This window comes from Megalobrama amblycephala, linkage group LG2, assembly GCF_018812025.1.
Source record: "Megalobrama amblycephala isolate DHTTF-2021 linkage group LG2, ASM1881202v1, whole genome shotgun sequence".
Lineage (NCBI taxonomy): Eukaryota > Metazoa > Chordata > Actinopteri > Cypriniformes > Xenocyprididae > Megalobrama > Megalobrama amblycephala.
In genome coordinates, this window is record NC_063045.1 from 61378572 (window position 1) to 61403994 (window position 25423).

At 30.5% G+C, this 25423-nt stretch overlaps 1 protein-coding gene across 3 annotated transcripts in view; it reads right to left on the reverse strand.

Moving 5' to 3' along the window:
• Positions 1-25423, reverse strand: part of LOC125262541 (WD repeat-containing protein 70) — a 94106-nt gene that overhangs the window by 44952 nt on the left and 23731 nt on the right. For all 3 annotated transcript variants that reach the window (XM_048181346.1, XM_048181345.1, XM_048181344.1), the window contains one exon: positions 7933-8107. In XM_048181346.1, coding sequence (XP_048037303.1) covers positions 7933-8107 — 175 coding nt within the window. The remainder of the gene's footprint in view (positions 1-7932; positions 8108-25423) is intronic.

A 25423-nucleotide genomic window follows, 5' to 3' on the forward strand; every position in this document is an offset into this window, starting at 1 on the left:
GTCTATATAGTTTTTTTATTATTATTATTTCTATTTTAGTTACTTTAATACATCAGGTTAAGCTAAGGCTTGGAAACTAGATGAAAGAAAATAAGTTTTTATATATACAGTACAGTCCAAAAGTTTGGAACCACTAAGATTTTTAATGTTTTTAAAAGAAGTTTCGTCTGCTCACCAAGGCTACATTTATTTAATTAAAAATACAGTAAAAAACAGTAATTTTGTGAAATATTATTACAATTTAAAATAACTGTTTTCTATTTGAATATATTTCACAAAGTAATTTATGTCTGTGATGCAAAGCTGAATTTTCAGCATCATTACTCCAGTCTTCAGTGTCACATGATCCTTCAGAAATCATTCTAATATGATGATCTGCTGCTCAAGAAACATTTAATGTGTACAATTGTACAAAATATTTGTGTACAATATTTTTTTTCAGGATTATTTGATGAATAGAAAGTTCAAAAGAACAGTGTTTATCTCAAATCTAATCTTTTGTAACATTATAAATGTCTTTACTGCCACTTTTGATTGATTTAATGCATCCTTCCTGAATAAAAGTATTAATTTCTTTAATTTCTTTTCAAAAAAATAAAAATAAAAATTCTTACTGACCCCAAACTTTTGAACGGTAGTGTATAATGCTACAGAAGCTTTGTATTTCAGATAAATGCTGTTCTTTTGAACTTTCTATTCATCAAGGAATCCTGAAAAAAAAAGTACACAACTGTTTTCAACATTGAAAATAATCATAAATGTTTATTGAGCAGCAAATCAGCATATTAGAATGATTTCTGAAGGATCATGTGACACTGAAGACTGGAGTAACGATGCTGAAAATTCAGCTTTGCATCACAGGAATAAATTACTTTGTCAAATATATTTAAATAGTACACAGTTATTTTAAATTGTAATAATATTTCACAATATTACTGTTTTTTACTGTATTTTTAATTAAATAAATGTAGCCTTGGTGAGCAGACGAAACTTCTTTTAAAAACATTAAAAATCTTAGTGGTTCCAAACTTTTGGACTGTACTGAGTATATATATATATATATATATATATATATATATATATATATATATATATATATATATAAAATTATGACAAAAATTATTCCTCATGAAATTAACACTTATGTTTAGAGGCACATACACCACTTGGTGGTGCTAAACATGACTCAACATGAAATTGGCTCTAACTACAGTACCGTTGGTCTAATTTTTCCGCCATTTTGAATTTTCCAAAAAAAAAAAAAAAAACTTTTTTCGAACTCATCCTAGACGGTTCGTCTGATTTTCACCAAAATTGGCTCAGATCATCTTCATACTATGCTGGCAAAATGTTATTAAAAGCTTTTTGATAAACGTAACTGTTCTCGAAAAACACACAAACGAATTCGACAAAAAGCATGAAAAAAACTTTAGCGAATATCTTTAAAAGCGTTATTCTGATCACGACGAAACCACCATAGGAAAGTTGGAAAAACATAGCAGGTTGACTAATTGCTAATGGCCAAATGTCAAAATTTTGATAGTAAATAGCAACAAAAATGTAATCAAAGTCATTTTTTATGTGCTCATAAATATAAATGGCTATAACTCCTAAACCAAATGAGATATTTTTGCTAAATTTGGCACGCTTATGTATGGAGGCACTCTGAGGACACACAACAGCGCCACTTGGTGGTGCTAAAATACAACAAAACATGAAATTGGCTCTAACTACAGTACCGTTGGTCTGATTTTTCCGCCATTTTGACTTTTCCAAAAAACTACCTTTTTCGAACTCGTCCTAGACGGTTCGTCTGATTTTCACCAAAATTGGCTCGGATCATCTTCATACTATGCTGGCAAAATGTTATTAAAAGCTTTTTGATTAGTTTAAATGTTCTCGAAAAACACACAAACGAATCCGGCGAAAATCACGACAAAAAAATATCTAGCGAATATCTTTGAAACCGTTATTCTGATCACGACGAAACCACCATAGTTGACTAATTGCTAATGACCAAATGTCAAAATATTGATAGTAAGTGGCAAAAAAATGTAATCTAAGTTATTTTTATGTGCTCATAAATATAAATGGCTATAACTCCTAAACGAAATTAGATATTTTTGCTAAATTTGGCACGCTTATGTATGGAGGCACTCTAAGGACACACAAAAGAAGCGATGCAACAGCGCCACTTGGTGGTGCTAAAATTCAACAAAACATGAAATTGGCTCTAACTACAGTACCGTTGGTCTAATTGACATGTCGTGTCTTTGTCTCATTTGCTATCATAGTCCGTTATGACATTGGTGTGCCTTGAAAAACATGGCCGCCATTTTAAATACAAAACCACAAAACGGATCCAAAGCTGTAACTGCAATGATCATGAATATTGACACCAAACTCAAACATTGTTACGCCACACTGACATTAACACATCAATTTGGTGACAGCGCCATCTTTTGGTAAAACATGACAAGCAATTAAATCATATAAAATTGACTGTATTTATGTTTTTCAACCATTTTGCCAGCAAATATGTAAAAATGTCTCAAATTGACCATTTTACAGTTGGTCTTGTTTGTTTTGCTCCTCATTTTGGCCCCGATAACTGCTGCTCGCAGCTATATTTATTTGTATTATTAATAGTATTACTTTGAGAAGTACATTCTACTGTCACAATTTCTTCAAGTTAAAATGAACTTTTATTTTGGCGGGTTGTAACTATACAGTAAGTTCCATTTCTTTGACTAGATTCCATGGCTCCACCCACATTTTCCACGACAATTAAATCATGCGGCCCTACTCTTCCTCAAAAGCCAGTGTTGTCCCAGAAGATAGGCCAGCGATGGACCCTCGAGGAACGGACTGTTATTGTAAGCTGCTGGGGAATGCTGGGTAAATATTTAGTCTGACAGAACAAGCAGTAATAAATTACAGGTTTTTGGGCTGCTGCGGAGGAACACAGAAGGTACGAGTCCACGCTTGGCAGCGCTCGGCGAATGAATAACTGCCTCAGAGTCGTCTGTTCACACGCTGGATCATGTGACGCATTATACGCTGGGCACAGAAACTCAAGTGCATGTGTTCATTTCATGACACATCATTTCAATATGTCTCGTTTGGGTAATTGTTGTCAACCCTTAATGGAGTTCAGCGACAACATTAAGATGGTCCTTGGCAAATTTCATTGCTTTTCCATAAACATTAGACATGAATCTGTCACCGAGGAACGCAGCACACGTGACATGCTATCTAGACGAGATCGGTTTCACACAGTCTGTGAATATTTTTGCAAAAAGCAGAGCGGAAGTTCAGTGGCGTGACGTGTGGTAGCTCAGGACGCGTGTAGAAATACCAGGAATCCATTAAACAGGTGGCAGCACTCAGGTTATATCACACAGAACGCAAATGTTTTCTTCAATTTTTCCACTGGTGAATCTCACAAGGACCTGTACAGGTCACATTTCACCTTAACAAATATATACATATATGTACTGCATAAAACCCCCCCGAATAAATTAATCTCTTTTTTTTTCATGCATGCTTAAATAAATACATTTTAAATAGAAACCTTTATAATTTAATGTTTATTTTTATTTTTCTGCATAAATACATTTTGCACAAAGAAAAATTAATATTGCATAAAGAAAAAATTAATTAATATGTAAAAGGCAATTAGATCAAATAAATTTAAAAAAGAAAACAATTTTACATTCATGCGTGAGTATATATATATATATAAATTAATTTTGAATAAAAACCTTTATAATTGAATTAATTTCTTTTTTTTTCTTTTTTGCATAAATACAAAGAAACAAAGATTTATTATTTTTGAACAAAGAAAAAATAAATATTGCATAAAGAAAAAAATATTTATTTTACATAGAGGCAATTACATAAAATACATTTTAGAAAAAAAAAATAATTCCATATATAATATATAATATTTAAATAAAAATAAACATAATATAATAATTGTATATAATTTGTATACAAATTAAATGTATTAAATAAAGAATAATATATCATATATAATATTTAAAATATATTTTTATGCATGTGTGTGTGGTGCAAAAATGATTATACATGATTATTCATATATATAGTATTATCATGTTTATATGTTTGTATTATTTTATTTAATTTTTATAATAAAAACAACTATTTAATATGCAATGTAATTTGTGTGTGTGTGTGTGTATATATATATATATATACACACACACACACACACAGAGCACGAAGATGATTTAGTAATATAAATAATAAATATAATATATATATATATATATATATATATATATATATATATATATATATATATGATGTCCTGACCAAACAAACATGAGAAATTTTCTATAAATAAAATAATAATACAAATTTAACATGAATAATTACAATTTTTGTTTGTTTGAGTATGATTGTGGTGTTGGTCACCATGTGGCGTCCAAATCTGGTCCTGAAGTGAAAGCGGTCAAGACCCGCTGCTCTACTCTCTCTCACCGCAGGTGTGACGCTGTTATTAAAAACATTTTTTGTTGAACTTCCTTTAATAACTTTTGGTTCTAAACAAAGCTGAAGAACAGCAGAGTGAGGACGCTGCTGCACTGGCCTGTCTCAAGACATTAGCGTCATTAAGTCTGAGGGGACGAGGGTTTAATTGGTAGCAGGAATGTGAAGTTAACGCGGAGCATATGGGCCGTGCATTACACTCCCGTAAAACCCCATCAGCCCCTGCGCTGGACAGGCTTCACTGGGTGTGAATGTGGGACGGAGATGCTTACAGTACCGACCGTGAACAGCAGGTCACATGTCTGTCTGGTGTTCAGTCAGGCACAGCGGAGTGAGACTTGCTTTTACAGGAGATGTTCAGATCCTGAAATAGTCAGGTTAACGTTCACGGTCACTGTAAGTCAATCATTCATACATCAATCTGACCCAAGGCAAGGCAGGTGTAGGACATTTCATGTGCTTTTCTTGAATGCAATCACTTTTTGCACTGTCTGTTTGCTGTTTTCTCTGAGTTGTGTGATATTTTTTTGTCTCACGAAACATCAAAAAAAAGAAAGAAATATTAAATTAGATTTTGCATAGAGAGCATGAAGCCTATTTTTAAGACTTCTTTGCATTGTGACATTTGCAGTTAAGCACATTTACACCCAAATTTTCATAATTGTAAAATTGACCTGTGTCACAGGTCAAAAAGTCCTAAAATTGTCTATGTTTTATTTAGTTTTTTATTTACAAAAAGTTTTTATTCAAAATCAATTTTTTTTTCAAAATTTATTTATTCAAGATTTATTTATTTAAAATTTGTAGTTTTTTTTAATGCAAACGTTATTGATTTTCTTCATACAATATCTACTTATTTAATTCTTTATGTATATGTATGCATGTATTTATTTAATTATACAATATCTATCTAATTGGTTTTATGTAATATAAATTCATTTTTTATGCAGTATTTTTTACTTTGCGTAAAAATACTTTCTTTTTGTTTCTCTGTATTTTTTATGCAAAACTAAAAAATAAATTAGTTTTTTTTTCTAAATTTATTCATTTAATCATGCATGCATGCAAAATTGATTAAAATCTTTTTGCTTTGTAATATTAATTTATTTTTTTCCTTATGCAATATTTATTTTTTCTTTGTGCTAAAAAACAATATTTGTTTCTTTATAAAGGTTTTTATTCAAAATATATTTATTTATTTAATCATGCATGCAAAATTTAATTTATAGATTTTTTTAATTAAATTTGTATACAAATTATATACAATTATATATTATGTTTGTTTATATATATAAGCTAAAATATTAATATAAACATAAACCTTATAATACTATATATAGTATTAGAATGTATATAATTTTATAATTTCACTCTATATAATATAATATAATATAATATATATTTTTTAATAATATAATATTTTTATTTAATAAACCTTTGTTTACGAACGGGACTGTAGTTTGCCCATCAGAACAGATCTGAGACTCATTTTCGGGCCGTGACTCGTCAGTCGAGGATTTCTGCTGTAAACTTTCCACGCTTGTTGGGAATGAAGTTTGTGAAGAATGTGGCAACAACATCCATCAAGCGGTCACGTCATGGGAAAGAACTAAAACTTAAACAACACCTACTCAATCTTTTAAAATTGCGTTAGGAAGAGTTTTTAAAGGTCGTCTCATTACCGCCACCTCTGACTACAGTAAAACACGGAGCTGGAGTCACAGCTTCTCTCTCACCTGCTCATTTCCTCTGGGATCCTGATCCTAAACAGATCAACGAGATCAACGTCAAACCCAATGCGTCCCGTCCGCTGAGGTCTGAGAATATACAATCATTAGCGAGCGGAAACAGCTCAAAACAACTCACTTTTTCTCTCCGTTAAGAGACGTGACCGACCGTACACACAACAGCCTCGGATTCTCAACAACTATATAAATGCTACGATTGGCCTAAAACATGGACTTTACCTGCACTCAGGGAATATAACAAACACGAGAGGAAAACATGCAACATTTACCAGTTAATGTCTATACTCTGCTCAAGAATTCATTTGAGGTTTACATGCTTTACAGCAAATAAATAACAGGGGCTTTTTAGTATTAAAATGTTTAATACAGCTGATTATATGGTTGGTGAAAAAAAATAAAATAAAAATAAAATTCAAAAAAAAAAAAATGAAAAAAATAAATAAAGAAAAAATAAAATAAATAAATAAATAGATAAAATAGTAAATAAAATAAAAAAATAAAACAAAAAATAAAATAAAAAGTTAAATACAAAAAATAAAATAAAATAAATGTAAATAAAAATAAATAATTAAAACATACAAAATAAAACAAAACATACAAAAATAAAAAATAAAATAAAATACCGAAAACAAAAAAATAAAATAAAATAAATAAACAAAATAAATAAAAATAATTAAAAAAATAAAATAAAAAAATAAAAATAAAATAAAATAGTAATAAATAAAATAAAGAAAGAAAAAATAAAATAAATAAATAAATAGATAGATAAAATAGTAAAGAAAAAAAACTAACCCTAACAAAATAAAAAGTAAAGTACAAAAATAAATTAAATTAAATTAATTACATTTAAATAAAATAAAGTAAAATAAAATAAATTAAAAAAAAAAATTAAAAAATTAAAATAAAATAAAAAAAATAAAAAAATAAAATAAAATCTCAAAAAGGTCTGGCAATCAGTTTATTATGCAGCAAAAACATAATATGATCACTTGTGATTAATATGGGAATATTGTCATGCATGTAGACGCAGTCTGTTCTGTGATCTGTTCATATGGTAACATCACGTGATGGCTCACAGACATGTGTATCTGACAAATCTTATTCTACTCTTCCTAAAAAACACACAACACACAAAATCACTTTCTCCTGCACAAACGCTGTGAATATGAACATGGGAGAATGTTTAATTTATTACTGACTGACTACAGCGACGAAGGAACAGATCAAAATATTAATAATTAGGCTGTCCATTCACAAAACAGGCTTTACGGGGTTAAACTGTGTGATTTTCACATGGAGTGTCTTTACTCTCAGGACCACACACGGGCGTGATGCCCTGACCAAACAAACAGCAGCAAATCAGTCATGAGACCAGCGTCCAGCGTGAATCACCCCCTTCTGCCCCATTCATCCCGTCAGACGTGAGACGAGACAGCCGGACACCCACGCTGCCCATTTACAGCCCAGAACCGCAGTAAACGCCGAAGACCTGGTCAGCGTCAGCGCTCTGATGACCTCCGACCCCCCGCATCCGGGACGGTCAGACGTCCAGGGACCTGCACGCTAGGTCTGGCATGACGCTGAACAGCAGATCTTTATTGCTCATCTTACTCAGACTAATGATGAAGATAAGGACTGAGCCACAGACGACGGGAAGCCACACACTTACGCTTAAGTTCCTGTCCCAGATCTGGATGGTCCCGTCCTGGCAGCCCGCGGCGATGAGTTTGCCGTCACGGCTGTAGGTGCAGCAGGTGGGCGTCACTTTCTTGCCCTGCAGCGATCGAGGCTTGAACACAGACTTGTGCTTCTTCTCCGACGTCAAATCCCAAGTGCGCACGGTCCTGAGAACAAGATCACATGAAAGACCTTCAGTTTGATCATATGAGACACATGGAGAGAAACAACAAAACCTGGTTCTGAATGTGTCATTAAAAAAAGAAATATTAAAAAAAATTGTATTTTTAACTTCAGAAGTAACAAAATAATTGCTCACAAAATTATTAAGGAACCAAGATCAGTGATATTTTTTTAAAATAAATAATATGTATTAAAATTTAAATAAAATATAAAGTATTTCAATAAATAAATGTAAATACAAAAAAATAACTAAAATAAAACGAAATACTAGAATAAAATAAATTTTAATAAATAGAATAAATATTTAAAAAAAATAGAATTAAAAAAATAAAATGCTAGAAAAGAAAATAAATAAGAAAAATAATAAATTAAATTAAATTAAATTATTTTTGGCATTTTGGCACATTCAGATCAGTGATAATTTTAATATAAATAAAATATAAACTATTTCAATAAATAAATGTAAATAAAAAATTAACAAATAAAACAAAATACTAGAATAAATCAAATAAATTAGAATAAATGGAATAAATATGAAAAACTAGAATAAATAAAAAAAAAAAAAAAAAATGCTAGAAAATAAAATAAAATTAAAAAATAATAAATTAAATTACTTTTTTGGCAATTTGGCACATTCAGATCAGTACTATTTTTTTTTTTAAATGTATTAAAATATAAATAAAGTATAAACTTATTAGAATAAATAAATTAGAATAAATATGAAAATAAATACTAGAAAATAATAAATAAAAATTAAAAATAATCTAGAATAAAAATAAAAAGGTAGATTAAAAAATAAAATGCTAGAAAAGAAAATAAATAAGAAAAAAAATTAATGAATTAAATTAAATTATTTTTGGCTTTTTGGCATATTGAGATCAGTGATAATTTTAATATAAATAAAATATAAACTATTTCAATAAATAAATGTAAATAAACAAAAATTAACCAAAATAAAACAAAATACTAAAATAAATTAGATTAAATAGAATAAATATGAAAAACTAGAATAAACAAAAAATAAATAAATAAAATGCTAATAAAGAAAATAAATAAAAATAATAAATAATAAATTAAATGACTTTTTTATTTTTTAAATACTTAAATATGAAAAACTATACTAGAAATAAAATAAATAAAAATAAAAAATAATCTAGATTAAATAGAATAAATATGAAAAACTAGAATAAAAAGCTAGAAAACAAAAGAAAAGAAATAATACATTAAATTAAATTACTTTTTTTTGCACTTTGGCACATTCAGATCAGTAATTTTTTTTAAATAAATAAAATTTGTTAAAATATAAATAAAATATAATATATTTCAATAAATAAATGTAAATAAAAATAACAAATAAAATGAAAAACTAGAATAAATAAATGAATACTAGAAAAGAAAATGAATAAAAAGAGAAAATAATCTCTTAAATTAAATTTAAAACATTTTCGGGACATTTTAGCTCATTAATTCTCGTTAACAATAACAGAACAGACTGCAATGAATTGCAAACGTAGCTTACAGTACTCTTAGTTCATGACTTTTCTTTTGATGTCTATAAAGTAAAATAAAATAGATTATTTTAGATTTTACACTCGACACAACATTTGATCATAAAAAAATAAAAACTGAAGAGCTAATCATCACGTAAACAGCTGTGACACACTAGTACAGACGTCAATGAGTTCACATCTGTACCAGTATACACTTCACTAGCTGTTTACTGAAGAAGATGCCAGAAAATGTTCATCATTTTCCAACTTTTTAAAACATTAACGGATAATTCCGGATGCTCGCCATCAACGTCTCAGTAAAGGTGTCTGGTGTGTTGTAGAAACATTCCTGCAGTAAATCATGCAAATAATAATTAAAAGTGAAGAAAAGTGTAGAAAATGAAGTTTAAGAGCGGCTGAGAGACGAGAGTGAGGAATCATGGGATATCGCTCAGATCTGGTGTGCTTTTCACAGAGAAAAAGACAAAGATCTGCAACAATAAATAAATAAAATGATCTGAAATAAATATTCATCAGATAATCATTATTATTTATTGATCAGATGACGACTATCATCTGATGATGATTTTGTTATTTATTTCTCTGTTTATCCATTTATATGAATGATATGAAGTATCTGTTTGTTAAGGAGCAGTTTTAATGTTTGAGTGATTTTAGCATGTCATTCTTCACTCCGTACGGCCCGGTGATGAATCAAATCCTGTACGGACACACGAGAGCTTTCGGACTCTTCAGTCATAAACGCAGAGAAACGAGAGAGGACAGTACATCAGCGTGACAGGCATATCTGAAGGATCCATGAAATCCCAATCCTCTTCCCTACATCTGCTGAACACATTACAGCTGTTGAGCAGGACACGGAGAAATAAAAACACAAAAGAGCCACATGAATATCCTCGGCCCTGGCAAATGAAACGCGCGGCGGAGTAATGCGATTCCCAGATCACACACCACAGCACTGCAGGCCGTGAACGTGCAGACGGTCAAACACAGGCTGATGCGGTCCATCTTCAGGACGCTGATCTGATGCTGATAAACGCTCCGAAACTAAACTTTTCATGTCAGTCAGAAAGTCTCTTCCTGTCTAAGTGGGCGGCTGAACGAAACGCATTTGTGGATCAGACAATAAAAACCAATTAATGTCTGTTTTGTCATCATTTACCAGCAAGTTATCTTTGTCATCTTTATCTCTTATTGCAATTTTTCTTTGTAAAGAAAAAAACATTTATAAAAAAAAAAAAAAAAAAAAAAAATATATATATATATATATATATATATATATATATATATATATATATATATATATATATATAGTAAAAATTATATAATATAAATATATATAAAAAATATAAATGCTTAATGACCTATTATAAATAAAAAATAATAGAAAATAAATCTAAAATTTTATTATATAAATATGTAAAATATATATATTACACTGAGTTTATAATATTAAATGTATTTTAAGAGGTAAATGTATGAACAAATAAAAAAATATATAAAAATAAAATTATAAAATATTTTCATTTACTCATTTATCAGACACTTATCGAAAGTGACTTAAAAATGAGCAATTTATTTTGAGGCAATAACATGAGAAATGTGAGAAAACTTATGTGAAAATGTATATAAAAATTGAAACATTAAATAATTGTATAATGTAATAATTATATAAATATATAATAAATATAATAATAAAAATATAAATCAAAAATAATTTATATAATATAAATTATTAATAAATAAATGCATTAATGATAACGCAATAGATATATGTATAATTAAATAAATTACAATAATATATAATAATTATATTATATAAATATATAAAAATAAAATACAATATTAATATAATAATTATTTAATATAATAATTATATAAATAAACAATAATAAATACATTCATAAATTATGTAATTATGTATAATATAAATTACAATATATAAAAATTATATCACAATTACATAAATATAAAATAAATAAAATCATTAATCATAAAAAACGTAATACAATTATTATATATATAATAATTATATAAATATAATAAATAAAATCTATATATATTCTATTCAATTATTATATAATATTATATGTATATATCAAAATTATAAAATATATAAAATTAATATAAATATATGATAGATACATTAATAATAACGCAATAGATATGTATAATTATATAAATTACAATATATAATTATAATATAATAATTATATAAATATATAAAAATAAAATAAATAATACAATATATAATATAAACAATAAATTATATAAATACATAAATACATTCATAAATTATGCAATTATGTATAATATAAATTACAATATATAAAAATTGTATCACAATTACATAAATATAAAATGAATAAAATCATAAATCAAAATATATAAAATTATAAATTATAAAATTAATTTAAAATTATTATATATAATTATATAAATATATAATAAATAAATATGTATAATAATATATTAATATTATACATATTTATATAATAATAATAATCTAAATTACAATAATATATATTATTATATAATGTAATAATTATATAAATATATAATACATACATATAAATAAATGTAAAGGTAAATATTTAAAAAAAAAAAAAATATATATACTCAAAATATAAAAATGTAAATATCAAAATTTTTTATGAATATTTTTTTTTGTGAAATCAGAAGTATGGGCCGTTTTGTTGAGGCTGTCCTCACTGAAGTGATGAAGAAGAGTTTATCGAAACCTCTGAGAGCGTCTGTCATCAGAAACGTCCATCTCACTTCACTCCTCATATCTTCAGCCGTCCCTTCGAGGTGAGAGATGAACAGGAGAGGTCAAAGCTGTTCAAACAGATCGAGAGAGAGAGACGCCGGTGCCGAACCAACAGGCCGAACATGTCCACACTCTGACCAGCTGTGCCCTCAGGGGTCAAAGGTCCCCCGAGACGCGCATAAACACACAGAGAGCCTCGACGGTGGATTCCGACAGTGTCACGCTCACCGTGTTTAGATAAGAGGGGAGAAAGACGGCCAAACAAATGTCAGACAAAACCGTCCCGTCTGTCTGTCTGAGGACGGGAAACTCATCACATGACAAAGAGAAAAGACACCAGATTAACATCACAGATCTCGACGTACAGAACATAAAACAACCAGATGCTGATCAGATGTGCTTCTTAATGAATTATGGATGCTTCGTGCAGCCGATCGAGAGATATAATCTTTAACTGAACAAAACTATCAAGATCCTCATGGATAATGATGGGAATATTCCTCACAGCAGGTGAACTAGTGTCCAAAACTAACTGAAAAACATCATTAAAGGTGGTGAATGTCAGATAAAAGCAGCTTTTTGATGGATACGGCTGAAGGGTGAGTGAAATTGCTTTGCAAACAAGAACAAATGTAGGGCTTGATTTTGAATTAATTGTGGTTTGCTATTGGTGGATCTCATGTGAGTGACAGGTTGCCCCGCCCTCGTCATCAGAGAAGAGATGCTCTAAGAGGGAGGGGGAGTTATTCTGATTAAATTTTATGAGAAACATGAATTTAACACAATAACGATGTGTGCGGATAAATCATTTATAATAAACACTGCAATACTGGATGGCAGACGGCAGCACCTGCCTCTTCGGTCATGTTTACACAGAAACCATATTCCAGATCATGACATCAGCGCTCATGTAATCAGGTCGTCATGGTAACTCATGGCTATCGTTACAAAGGCATCCCAGTACGGACGCATCCGAACATGATAGGTAAACAGCCCAGGAAATATTTTCCAATGACGTGCGGTGGGTTTTGAAGCATTAACACTGTCGTATGCAATTAGCACTGACTGTGATTTATGATGCTGCTTCCCTGAATAACACATCATTTATTTATGAACAGGCACTGTATATAATTGTAGACAAAAGTGACGCACGTTTTTCGCTTACCTCACCATTCTAATATGGATTCATACAATCCCAATTATGGTCAAATAGTCAGTTTTTTTAATGTTTTTTTTGTGTCTTGTTTCCATTCCATGTCTTGAAAAATAAAATAATAATTAAATTAAATTAAATTAAATTAAATTAAATTAAATTAAAACATTTAAATTGTTTTTAAGAAAGTTAAAAACTAAGCGATTTCTTTCATTTTATATACAAGGTAAATAAATAACATGTAAAAAAAATTAAGAACATATATAAAAAAAATATATAAACAAACAAGCACATAAATAAATAGAAAAATAAAATAAAATAAAAAATAAATAAAATAAAATAAAAACATTAAAATTGTTTTTAAGAAAGTTAAAAATTAAGCTATTTATTTCATTTTATATACAAGGTAAGTAAATAACGTAAAAAATATATAAACATACAAGCACATAAATAAAATAAAACCATCTCGAGATTAAAGTTGTTAAATTTCGAGAAAAAAGTCAAGATAAAATGTTGAGAATAAACTCATTAAATTACGAGAAAAAACGTGTTAAATTTCAAGAAAAAAATTGAGATAAATTGAGAATAAACTCGTTAAATTACGAGTAAAAAGTCGAGATAAAATGTTGAGAATAAAGTAATTAAATTACGAGAAAAAACTTGTTAAATTACGAGAACAAATTCGTTAAATTATGAGAAAAATGTTGTTAAATTTGTAAAATTTGAAAAATGTCTCGACTTTTTTCTCGTAATTTAATGACTTTATTCTCAACATTTTATCTCGACTTTTTTTCTCGAAATTTAACGAAATTTTTCTCATAATTTAACGAATTTGTTCTCGTAATTTAACTACTTTTTTCTCGTAATTTAATGACTTTATTCTCAACATTTTATCTCGACTTTTTTCTCGAAATTTAACGATTTTTTCTTGTAATTTAATGACTTTATTCTCAACATTTTATCTCGACTTTTTTCTTGAAATTTAACGAGTTTTTTCTCGTAATTTAATGAGTTTATTCTCAACATTCTATTTAGACTTTTTTCTCAAAATGTAACAACTTTAATCTCGAGATGGTTTTATTTTTTTATTATTGCTTGGCCCTAATCCTCTTCCGTAATAAATAGAAAAATAAAATAAAATAAATAAATAAAATAAAATAATAACATTTAAATTGTTTTTAAGAAAGTTAAAAATTAAGCTATTTATTTCATTTTATATACAAGGTAAATAAATAACAAAAAAAAATAGGAATGTATATAAAAAATATATAAAAACATACAAGCACATAAATAAATAGAAAAAAAAAATAAAAATAAAAAATAATAAAATAAAATAAAAACATTTAAATTGTTTTTAAGAAAGTTAAAAATTAAGCTATTTATTTCATTTTATATACAAGGTAAATAAATAACATGTATAAAAAGATAACGCATAAAAAATAAAAATATATATAAACATACAAGCACATAAATAAATTTTAAATGGTCTGCGAATACTCCTGTTATATGCAATAAAAGCTTTTGTCTATTTATTTGTGCAGTGTCCATATATCCCTAAAAACGTATGTTATAGTCAACTAATTGTTCAGAAAACCCACTTGACGAGTCAAGTTTGAAAATATATGTTTGCACATCTCAATCCCAGACGAATGTAAATGCGTTTTAGGATCTTGTCGGAGCAACGGTTGAACAACGTCATCAAACACAACACTCATGATGCCAGAAGTAGAATTAAACGGCAAAACACATCAAAGATGCCTAAAACTAACTTTTTGCCACACCTGCCAGTGGTTGGTGACTTAAATATTTTTTACCGGCTGTTTTTACAAAACCAGGCAGTTGATACCAATGAAAAATTCAAAATTCTCTATTCCAATTTTGATACCACATAAAACTACTATAAAAGTAAATACAGTCTGTATGGTATTTACTGTATAAATTAAACATAGATTAATCCTTATTAACATTACAAAAGTTATTCAGTCGAGAGCAGTGAATAATTATTCTTTGTCTTTTGTTGTTTGATTAACATTAAAAACACAGACAGTAGCAGAAATATTAGGCTGCTGTCACTTTAAGAGCGAATGCACTGATCCAATATACTGATACACATGCATTTACTTTCACTGTTTACATTCAGTTAAGACAAAACTGACTATGTTTACTAGGATATTCTTCACGACGGGCAGTTTTTGACATAATTTTGTGTACATTTGTTTGTACATTTCCGTTCAAGTGCAAGATGGCGTAAAGAGAGCATTTCAAACACCGTCTGAGTATGCACACTTCAGAATCTCACCGGAAGTAGTACTGTTTTATAAATACTATGGATTGGGACATACTAATCGGATCAAATACGTTTTTTGCTTATTATAAAGTATGGAAGTAGGCATATTTGGATGCAGCGCAACTAATATATATATATATATATATATATATATATACACACACATATATATATATATATATATATATATATATATATATATATATATATATATATATATATATATATATATATATATATATTTTTTTTTTTTTTTTTTTTTTTTTTTTTTTTTTTGAGTGCACTTTGAAGTCCACTACAAAGTGAAAATAGAACACTATCACTATTATTAATAATAATAATAATAATAATAATAATAATAATAATAATAATATTTAATATTATTATAATATAAAAATATGTATCTATTTATTATAAAATATTTATATATGTATAGTTCATAAACATTTAATTATAAATAAATAAGAGATTTCAATCAATAAAGATATATAAAATAATCTGATGAATTCACAAATCAATAAAATGCATAAATAAAATAAATTATAAATAAATAAACAACATTTTAATCAATTAAGATGTGAAATTTATAAATAAAATTCACAAATAAAAAAAAACTATTTTTAAAGGTTTAGTATGAAAAATAGTTTGTCTCATTTTGTTTTTACATATATATAAATTTTATTATATATAATATTATATTAATATATAATATTTTATAATATATTAATATATAATATTTTATAATATATTAATATATTATATTTTATAATATTATATATTATATTATAGAAAAATTATATTTATTGTTCATAATTTAATTATAAATAAACAAACGAGATGCGCATCACAACAACAACAAAAAAAATTGAGTGCACTTTGAAGTCCACTACAAAGTGAAAATAGAACACTATCAGAGAAGCGTGAACATGTGAACATGTTGTTAAATTATTCAAATTACGACTTAAAATCTTCAAGTATTTTACATCTAAAGGGTTCGTTGACAAAAGTTTAGGAATCCCTGATTTAAAAACATCTCAGACAGAAAGCAGAAACACGTCCAAACGGCCCCTAACGCTCCTCATGGGGCCTCTTCACCTCACGCCACCCGTCCAATCAGATGGGATCCTCCTGCGGGATTGTGTTCGGAGACATTAGAAACTGAAAACTTCCCCAGATGGATGGGGAAAAAAGAGCAGAATTAAAAGAAAGTCGTGAGGCCCCAAGAGCCTCACACATCACTGATTATGAAGAGCTTGTCTTGTTTCACTTCAGGGGCCGAGAGCGTTTCATAGGTGAAGCTGGGTGGGCCGACGGGACGTTATTCATCTGTATCGGCGTCCCGTTCCATCTGAGCCGAGACTCTTAATGAGCTTTTAAAGGCTCGGAGCAATTAAACGCCCTCACGCTGATCATTGTATCTGAATCTTCGGTGGACAACAGGGGCACATTCAAGTGCACTGAACGGCACGCGGGTTTGTGACGGAGACATGGAAGACTTCCTCTGTGAAGGGGAATGCACTGGACTGTAGGTGAACCTGATGCATATCCCATTCGATGCCCCGACTTGTTCACGGGCCACACGGATGTCAAACGAACAGCGCTTTAACCATGAAAACAGACTTAATGGATTATAGACCGAGTTCAGCTCAGGAAGGACACATATTAAGACGTTTCTTATCAGAAAAATTACTTTTTAAGAGTAACTTACCCAGCGTTATAGGTACTAATAAACAGCCAATATCCTAGTAATGTGCATGCTAATAAGCAACTAGTTAATAGTGAGAATTGGACACTAAAGTATTACGCTTTAATATTTTTTACAGTATGCTTAAAAATAGTTTTCATATGTCTCATCTTTTGAATATATATAAAATGTTATATTATATTTTATAATATTATATATAATACTAAATTATAATAAAATATAATACTAAATAATACATTTATACTTTATAAATAAACGAGATTTCAATAAAGGAAATAAAAGAATTCATAAATAAATCATTAAGATGCATAAAATAAATGATAAAGATTTCATTCAATAAAGATGTGAAATGTATAAATAAAAATTCACAAATCAATAAAATGCATAAATAAAATAAATTATGAATAAATGAATAAAGATTTTAATCAGTACAGATGTGAAATTTATTAAAAAAACAAAATAAAAAAAACAAATTTCTTTTAAGTGCAGCTACAGTATGCTAAAAAACAGTTTGCCATTTTTTAAATATATATAAAATATTATATTTTATAATATTATAATAAATATCATTTATAGTTTATAATTTAATTATAAAGAAAGAAAGAAATTTTAATCAAAGATATAAATTAAATAAAGATTAATCAATAAAGATGTGAAATTTCTAAATAATGCATAAATCAATAAAATTCATAAATAAAAATGCTTTAATATTTTTAGAAGTAAAAAATAGATTTGTGAAAAAATAGTGTAAATTGTACATATATATATATATATATATATAATATGTAATATTTATATTATATATAATAATTATATATTATAATTAAAATATTGTTATTAATAATATTTAATATTATTGTAATATAAAAATTTGTATCTATTTATTATAAAATATTTATATATGTATAGTTCATAAACATTTAATTATAAATAAATAAATGAGATTTCAATCAATAAAGATATATAAAAAACTAATTTATGAATAAAAAAATTCACAAATCAATAAAATGCATAAATAAAATAAATTATAAATATTTTAATCAATAAAGATGTGAAATTTATAAATAAAAAAATTCACAAATAAAAAATATATTTTTAGAAGTTCAGTATGCTAAAATAGTTTGTCATTTTTTTTACATATATATAAAATGTTATATTATATTTTATAATATTACATATAAAATTATAGAAAAAATTGTATTTATTGTTCATAATTTAATTATAAATAAAAAACAAGAGATTTCAAACAATAAATATGTGAAATTTATAAATAAAATAAAATGCATAAAATAATTCATAAATACATTTTACTTTTTAGCAGTGGTGCTTTAATCAGGTTGAATTTAGAGTTTTAGCCTTTTTTAGCACCATAAATTCAACATCATTTTTAATAAGTGCACTGTCGTCAACAATACATTTCAAGAAAATTACTGTCAGATAAAAAAAAAAAAAAAGGAACTAATGAGCGAAGATGATGATGTCATTGGTGAGCAGCGAGGATTTATTATCTAATCACAGAAAAGATGCATTTTACAAGCCTAATATGTCTTGCATTATCAGAGACGTTTGGCCAAAGCCCCGGAGGTTCATTAACTCAGATAAGACCAGCAATTTAGGAAAGATCCCGAGCATATGGGATTTTTCCTAATCCTTCTTCAGGACAACGGCTAAAACAAATGAGTGCACTTCTAAAAATACACTCTGTTGTGCAGCTCTGTGAAATTAATATCTCAAAAATGTTAAAAACATTTATAAATAAAGTCCTTCTGAACGTCTGCTATGATGGTCTCTGGGTTTTCGCCACGGATGAGACAGAAATCGGCCACTTTTCACCATCACCTCTTAAAACAAATATAAATTTTATGACTACTTGTACACACATCGCTGCCACAAATTCATACACACGTATTAAAACTGATCCATCCCGCCATTGCAGCTCTGTATAACGACCCGCAGTGTTTATTCTTCACCAGAAACAAAAATATTATAGCAATAACATGATGGAGAATTTTCAGTGTGAGTGAATAGTAGCTGAAACAGGTGGCAGATCTCCAGAGCCGGAGTTACTGCGAGCTTTTAGTCTGGAGCCAGAAACCTGCTCTTACTCCAGCATGGCATGATGGGAATCTGCGGCATTCGGCCTCTAGCACAACGGTCCTCCGGAGGATTTTCAGGCGTTATGGGGAAAAGAACAATGCAGTGGAGAGGTCACACAGAGGTCATCACTATTCATCATCTGACACCAGTAAACTGTAAGATGAGAATATGGACTAATGGAACGTAAACTTTCAGAAAACTTCCAAACGTTTTCATATGGATGTGCAGATTTTAATTATATTTTGTATGAAGAAAATTAAGCTTATGGAACATTTAAATGTTTAAAAATATTTGAATTGTAATGTATTTATCATATTTATACACTATTGTTCAAAAGTTTGGGGTGAGCAAGATTTAACTTTTATTCAGCAAGGATGCATGAAATTATGGAAGCTTGTTTCCACTAGTAAATTAAAAAAAAAAAAAGATAAAAAGATCATTGTGACTTATCTCACAATTCTGACTTTAGAATCGCAAGATTTAATCTCACAATTGCAAGTTATAAAGTCAGAATTGCGAGATAAAGTCAGAATTGCGAGATATAAAGTCAGAATTGCGATTTAGTCAGAACTGCGAGATATAAAGTCAGAATTGCGAGATATAAGTCAGAATTGCGAGATAAAGTCAGAATTGCGATTTAGTCAGAACTGCGAGATATAAAGTCAGAATTGCGAGATATAAGTCAGAATTGCGAGATATAAGTCAGAATTGCGAGATATAAAGTAAGAATTGTGAGATATAAAGTCGGAATTGCGATTTAGTCAGAATTGCGAGATATAAAGTCAGAATTGCAAGATATAAAGTCGGAATTGCGAGATATAAAGTAAGAATTGCGAGATATAAAGTCGGAATTGCGATTTAGTCAGAATTGCGAGATATAAAGTCGGAATTGCGAGATATAAAGTCAGAATTGCAAGATATAAAGTCGGAATTGCGATTTAGTCAGAATTGCGAGATATAAAGTCAGAATTGCGATTTAGTCAGAATTCCGAGATATAAAGTCAGAATTGCGAGATATAAAGTCAGAATTGCGATATAAAGTCGGATATAAAGTAAGAATTGCGAGATATAAAGTCGGAATTGCGATTTAGTCAGAATTGCGAGATATAAAGTCGGAATTGCGAGATATAAAGTCAGAATTGCGATTTAGTCAGAATTGCGAGTTATAAAGTCAGAATTGCGAGATATAAAGTCAGAATTGCAAGATATAAAGTCGGAATTGCGATTTAGTCAGAATTGCGAGATATAAAGTCAGAATTGCGATTTAGTCAGAATTCCGAGATATAAAGTCAGAATTGTGAGATATAAGTCAGAATTGCGAGATATAAAGTAAGAATTGCGAGATATAAAGTCGGAATTGCGATTTAGTCAGAATTGCGAGATATAAAGTCAGAATTGCGAGATATAAAGTCGGAATTGCGAGATATAAAGTCAGAATTGCGATTTAGTCAGAATTGCGAGTTATAAAGTCAGAATTGCGAGATATAAAGTCAGAATTGCAAGATATAAAGTCGGAATTGCGATTTAGTCAGAATTGCGAGATATAAAGTCAGAATTGCGATTTAGTCAGAATTCCGAGTTATAAAGTCAGAATTGCGATTTAGTCAGAATTGCGAGATATAAAGTCAGAATTGCGAGATATAAAGTCAGAATTGCGAGATATAAAGTCAGAATTGCGATTTAGTCAGAATTGCGAGATATAAAGTCAGAATTGTGAGATTTAAAGTTACAATTACGAGTTATAAAGTCAGAATTGCGATTTAGTCAGAATTGCGATTTAGTCAGAATTGCGAGATATAAAGTCGTAATTGCGATTTAGTCGTAATTGCGATTTAGTCAGAATTGCGAGATATAAAGTCAGAATTGCGATTTAGTCAGAATTGCGAGATATAAAGTCAGAATTGTGAGATATAAAGTCAGAATTGCGATTTAGTCAGAACTGCGAGTTATAAAGTCAGAATTGCGAGTTATAAAGTCAGAATTGTGAGATTTAAAGTTAGAATTACGAGTTATAAAGTCAGAATTGCGAGTTATAAAGTCGGAATTGTGAGTTATAAAGTCAGAATTGCGAGTTATAAAGTCAGAATTGCGATTTAGTCAGAATTGCGATTTAGTCAGAATTGCGAGATATAAAGTCAGAATTGTGATTTAGTCAGAATTGCGAGTTATAAAGTCGGAATTGCGAGTTAAAGTCAAAATTGCGAGTTATAAAGTCGGAATTGCGAGTTATAAAGTCGGAATTGCGAGTTATAAAGTCGGAATTGCGAGTTATAAAGTCAGAATTGCGTGATATAAAGTCAGAATTGCGAGTTATAAAGTCAGAACTGCGAGTTATAAAGTCAGAATTATGAGTTATAAAGTCAGAATTGCGAGATATAAAGTCAGAATTGCGAGTTATAAAGTCAGAATTGCGAGTTATAGAGTCGGAATTGCGAGTTATAAAGTCAGAATTGCGAGTTATAAAGTCGGAATTGAGATTTAGTCAGAATTGCGAGTTATAAAGTCAGAATTGCGAGTTATAAAGTCAGAATTGTGAGATATAAAGTGAGAGTTGCAAGATATTAATTAGTAAATTAATAAATTAGGAGTTTGAGGTAAAACTCATAGATAATAGTGAATGCGTTCCCCAAACTAAAGTGTGACCAAAAAATTTAATAAAGTCATTGCATTACAATAATGAATCATTCAGAATAAAGTAAAACTGGATGCATTACAGTACTGAGAAACCACTCAAACCACCAAATCAAATTACTTTATTAGTCAAATGTTTAGTTGTACAGCAAACTAGACACTTTGGCCGATCATGAAGGGACACTTTTTGTGCAGAATAAGACACTACAGAAAGTCTGCCTTACAATAGGAGGTACCAGGGTGGTCAGATGAATAATACTGAGCTTTACCGGGTGATCTGTGCTATTATCAACACTCAAAGCTGCGGCACTGTGAGCGATCAATGTGTGCTGAAACAAGCTCTACTTACGGCAGATTCCCTATCTGCAAACACAAGAAGAGAGAGATCCATTCAGCTCACACGAGACCCCGTTAAAGGAACGGGTCACGCCAGAAATGATGCATGAAATTACGCCGTAGAAGACAATCCGTCTCACTGAAGCACATGTATTCTGTGCCGCTCACATCAGACACATTACTATGTTCAGAAACAGATTAGCTCAAGATGTATTTTTACAAGTGTAACTTTTTTCTTTCTTTCTTTTTTTTGGTATTAGATATACACTACTGTTTGGGGTCAGTTGAAAGAAATTATACACTCAATATAATTATATAATTCGACACTGATAATCAAATGTTTCTTGAGCAGCAAATTATCATATTAGAATGATTTCTGAAGGATCATGTGACACTGAAGACTGGAGTAATGATGCTGAAAATTCAGCTTTGATCACAGGAATAAATTACACTTTACTATATATTCACATACAAAACAACCCAATTCGCTGGATGGAAACAACCCAATCTGCTGGGTTAATACAGCCCAATCCGCTGGGTTAAAACAACCCAATCCGCTGGGTTAAAACAACCCAATCCGCAGGGTTAAAACAACCCAATCCGCTGGGTTAAAACAACTCAGTCACTGGGTTAAAACAACCCAATCCGCTGGGTTAAAACAACCCAATCCGCTGGGTTAATACAGCCCAATCCGCTGGGTTAAAACAACTCAGTCACTGGGTTAAAACAACCCAATCCGCTGGGTTAATACAGCCCAATCGCGGGGTTAAAACAGCCCAATCACTGGGTTAAAACAACCCAATCCGCAGGGTTAAAACAACCCAATCCGCTGGGTTAAAACAACTCAGTCACTGGGTTAAAACAACCCAATCCGCTGGGTTAAAACAACCCAATCCGCTGGGTTAATACAGCCCAATCGCGGGGTTAAAACAGCCCAATCACTGGGTTAAAACAACCCAATCCGCAGGGTTAAAACAACCCAATCCGCTGGGTTAAAACAACTCAGTCACTGGGTTAAAAGAACCCAATCCGCTGGGTTAAAACAACCCAATCCGCTGGGTTAATACAGCCCAATCCGCTGGGTTAAAACAACTCAGTCACTGGGTTAAAACAACCCAATCCGCTGGGTTAATACAGCCCAATCGCGGGGTTAAAACAGCCCAATCACTGGGTTAAAACAACCCAATCCGCAGGGTTAAAACAACCCAATCCGCTGGGTTAAAACAACTCAGTCACTGGGTTAAAACAACCCAATCCGCTGGGTTAAAACAACCCAATCCGCTGGGTTAATACAGCCCAATCGCGGGGTTAAAACAACTCAGTCACTGGGTTAAAACAACCCAATCCGCTGGGTTAATACAGCCCAATCGCGGGGTTAAAACAGCCCAATCACTGGGTTAAAACAACCCAATCCGCAGGGTTAAAACAACCCAATCCGCTGGGTTAAAACAACTCAGTCACTGGGTTAAAACAACCCAATCCGCTGGGTTAAAACAACCCAATCCGCTGGGTTAATACAGCCCAATCCGCTGGGTTAAAACAACTCAGTCACTGGGTTAAAACAACCCAATCCGCTGGGTTAATACAGCCCAATCGCGGGGTTAAAACAACTCAGTCACTGGGTTAAAACAACCCAATCCGCTGGGTTAATACAGCCCAATCGCGGGGTTAAAACAGCCCAATCACTGGGTTAAAACAACCCAATTCGCTGGTTAAAACAACCCAATCCGCTGGGTTAAAACAACCCAATCCGCAGGGTTAAAACAACCCAATCCGCTGGGTTAAAACAACCCAATCCGCTGGGTTAAAACAACCCAATCCGCTGGGTTAAAACAACCCAATCCGCTGGGTTAAAACAACCCAATCCGCAGGGTTAAAACAACCCAATCCGCTGGGTTAAAACAACCCAATCCGCTGGGTTAAAACAACCCAATCCGCAGGGTTAAAACAACCCAATCCGCTGGGTTAAAACAACCCAATCCGCAGGGTTAAAACAACCCAATCCGCTGGGTTAAAACAACCCAATCCGCTGGGTTAAAACAACCCAATCTGCAGGGTTAAAACAACCCAATCCGCAGGGTTAAAACAACCCAATCCGCAGGGTTAAAACAACCCAATCCGCAGGGTTAAAACAACCCAAATGCTGGGTTTGATCATATTTAACCCAACTTGGGTTGTTTTTAACCCAGCATTTTTAGAGTATAGGTTAACGTTATAGCGAGCAACCATGTAAAGTTGCAACTACTTTCAAATGATAAGCCATCTGAGGTCGACGGATGATCGGTGAACGTTTGGATTTCCTGCCCGACATACTGTAATTACCACAAACACCCGCCGTTAACGATCTGTCCCTAATGGACTGCGTGACTTCACCACAAAGTTTTTTTTTTGTCTGCAACTAGCGACTAATAATATTTTGTTAAGTAGTCTACTAACGACTAGTCGAATATTAGGGGGCAGCTCTATTTGTAAGTAATGATAAAATTATATTAAAAAGGTTATGATAGCATCGTTTCAGTTTCAACAAGAGGTCAAACTCAAGGTTCGTCTGTCTCTTGAGCCCTGAACCCACGGCCATGAGAGGAAGCGCTCATGTCGTACATTCTCATTGGCCTGTCAGTTTAATCTACAGTGACCAAACTTTTGACCCATGATAATCGCACCAAAGTGCCGCCCAAAACACTGAAGTCGATCTAGAACTCGGCGTGACCCGAGCGCCACACCAGCCGATCACATGTGGCCCCCGTTCCCGTGCTGCCGATATAACGGCTCGCATCTGCAGCTGTTCCCCAGCATAAATGGTTTCCTCC